The sequence below is a fragment of the Corvus brachyrhynchos genome, unplaced genomic scaffold (genome assembly GCF_000691975.1).
Source record: "Corvus brachyrhynchos isolate BGI_N302 unplaced genomic scaffold, ASM69197v1 scaffold4, whole genome shotgun sequence".
In the NCBI taxonomy this organism is placed as follows: Eukaryota; Metazoa; Chordata; class Aves; order Passeriformes; family Corvidae; genus Corvus; species Corvus brachyrhynchos.
In genome coordinates, this window is record NW_008237878.1 from 8,312,610 (window position 1) to 8,314,926 (window position 2,317).

At 64.3% G+C, this 2,317-nt stretch overlaps 1 protein-coding gene across 4 annotated transcripts in view; it reads left to right on the forward strand.

Annotated features, from left to right (window-relative positions):
- USP19 (ubiquitin specific peptidase 19) overlaps positions 1-2,317 on the forward strand; it is an 18,454-nt gene that overhangs the window by 15,930 nt on the left and 207 nt on the right. For all 4 annotated transcript variants that reach the window (XM_017732575.1, XM_017732576.1, XM_017732577.1 and 1 more), the window contains one exon: positions 2,217-2,304. In XM_017732575.1, the coding sequence (XP_017588064.1) occupies positions 2,217-2,304 (88 nt within the window). The remainder of the gene's footprint in view (positions 1-2,216; positions 2,305-2,317) is intronic.

The following is a 2,317-nucleotide window of genomic DNA, read 5'->3' on the forward strand; positions in this document are numbered from 1 at the left end:
CCTGGCCACCACGCCCGCAATTGTGGCTCTCTTCCTGAACGTCTTCTACCCACTCATTTACCAGCCCCGCTGGAGATAGGCCCAGGCGCGTGGCCAGCTGCAGGAGCAGGGCCGCCAAGGCACGCGCCGTCCTAGGATGCTATGAGAGCAGGACAGAAGACGCTGGGAAAGATTCGCCAAGGGAAGCATGGGGCTGTCGGCTCCTGCCTGTCTGCTCTGGCATCTCCTGTGCCAGCTGGCAGGCCTGTGTGGCCAGCCTGCTGCCTTGCCAAGGCACAGCCGAGAACCCGGAGCTCCTTTGCCCTTCTTTTGCTGCCCACTGGGAGTGAGGCAGACTTCATGACTACCTGCTGCTCAAGAAGGGATGTTGCTGCTGCAGTGAAACTGGGACCTGAGAGCCCCACGGGCATGTCAGCCATCTCTGCTTGGCTCCCAAGAAGGAAGTGGAGACCTGCCGGGAGGCTGCAGCAAGGGCAGGATGCCCTGACACGGGCCCTGGCTGGCCACCTCTCTCAGCTGTGCTGCTGCAGGAGCCTTGAGCACCCCTAGAGCTGGGGCTACCCGTGGTCCTTGGCCAGCCCAGTCTCTCCTGCCAGCCTCCTGCTGAGCCTCCTGGTGCCAGCTGCTTGTGCACTGGGAGTGGTGTGTGCCGCACTCCTGTGCTGGGGCTGGACAGGCTTGTCACCTAGGGCTTGTGTGCTTCCCTGCTCAGCCCTGGACAGCTGCTGGGGAGCCTGGCAATCCAGACTGGGGTGCCTGTGGTGAGCACTCATCTCTGTGGGCCACCGCTTCCCAACAGTCCCTGGGGCTACATGCTGGCAGCATCTGGGGGAGTTGGTCTCTTCAGGGCAGTGTGGTGCAGCACCTCATTTGCAAGGACACCAGCTGCCCATGCTGCAGGAGAGGCATGGGGTCAGGGAGCACAGGTATGACCATAGTGCGTTAATAAAGCCAGGTTTTCCAAAGAGATGCAGCGTTCCTGTCCTGTGTGCTGGGACTCCCACACAGAGGCGGAGACTCCACACTGGGGTCACCTGAGGCCACTCTGTGACCCAGCTGGCACCAGGACCATCCCTTGGGCTTTGCTGGGTGCCTGGTGCACCCTGTGTGGTAGCAGGCTCAGGGGAGAGCTCTGCCTGCCCATGCCATGGGGCACGGGCTGGGCTCTAGTCCCAGCTGTGGAGTGGTAGCCTCGCGGGACACGTGCAGGGCGTGGGGAGCCCAGCAGGGCCAAGAGCAGGCAGTCCCCTGGGGCTGGGGCACAGGCAGCAGCTCGAACAGTGTCTGACATTGAGACGTGTTGCCCTTGGCTGAGCGTGGCTCAGACAGCTCTGGCGTATTTGGGTGTGAGAGGTAACTTCAGAGCCCTGTGACTTTCTTTTCCGTCTCTGCTGCTGTGCCCTCAGCTGGCTTGGGAGGGATGCTTGGCAGTGAAGGGGTTCATCTGTGTTTTAGGCTGGGGCCTGAGCTGGACTCCCCCTACCTCTGTCCCACACCCTTCCTCCACGTGCTGAGGTTTACTCCGCTCCCAAGCAGGTCCCAGCCAGGGAGCTCGGCAGGGCTGTGCTGTGGTCATGAGGTGCCTGTCCTGGAACAGTTGCCTCATTGTCTACAGCCCTGGGTCTCGGTGGCTTCCCCCGCTCACCCATGGTGCTGGCCTCGTGGGTCTGAGTCAGTGCCCGGCGCCAGTGGGCTGACCTCTGCTCCAGCTGGTGCTGGTGCCCCAGGCTTGGGGCCCACAAGCTGCTGCCTGCACCTGCCTGCCCTCACTGGCGGTGGGTGGCCAGCAGCGAGGCCTGACAAAGTGCTCTCAGCCCTGGAAATTCCCTCTGGCCCTGCACTGTTCCTCAGACCTCTGGCAGGCGCTGGCAGCCTGCCCATGGCCCGTCACTGCCGCCCATGCTGGGGTGCAGGGCTCTGCTCTGACTGGCACTGGCTGAGCAGCCCTGGGGAGGGAGTGTGCTGCAGCCTGGCTCTCCTGCTGGGCTGGAGGGGCTGCCTCCAGGAGCCCTGGGCACGATGCTTCCCTCTGCCCTGCTGTGGGCTTTTCCACCAGCTTCTGCTCTCTAAGCCCAGGGGCTGCACATTCTGCACGTGGGGTCCCTACCCTGAGGGGGCTGTGTCCCCCCAGGCATCCCTCTAGCCCTCCAGGAGCAGGGAGGGAGATGGGTGGGCGGGGTGCAAGTCTCCCTCTCATGCCCCCCTTCTGCTTGCAGGGACTGCCCCCGGTGCCGTTCGGATCTGGCCTGGCCCCCGAAGGAGCCTCGCCGCTGGCTGCGGAAGGGCCCCCTGGGGGGTTCGCCAGCCCCGCCCAGCG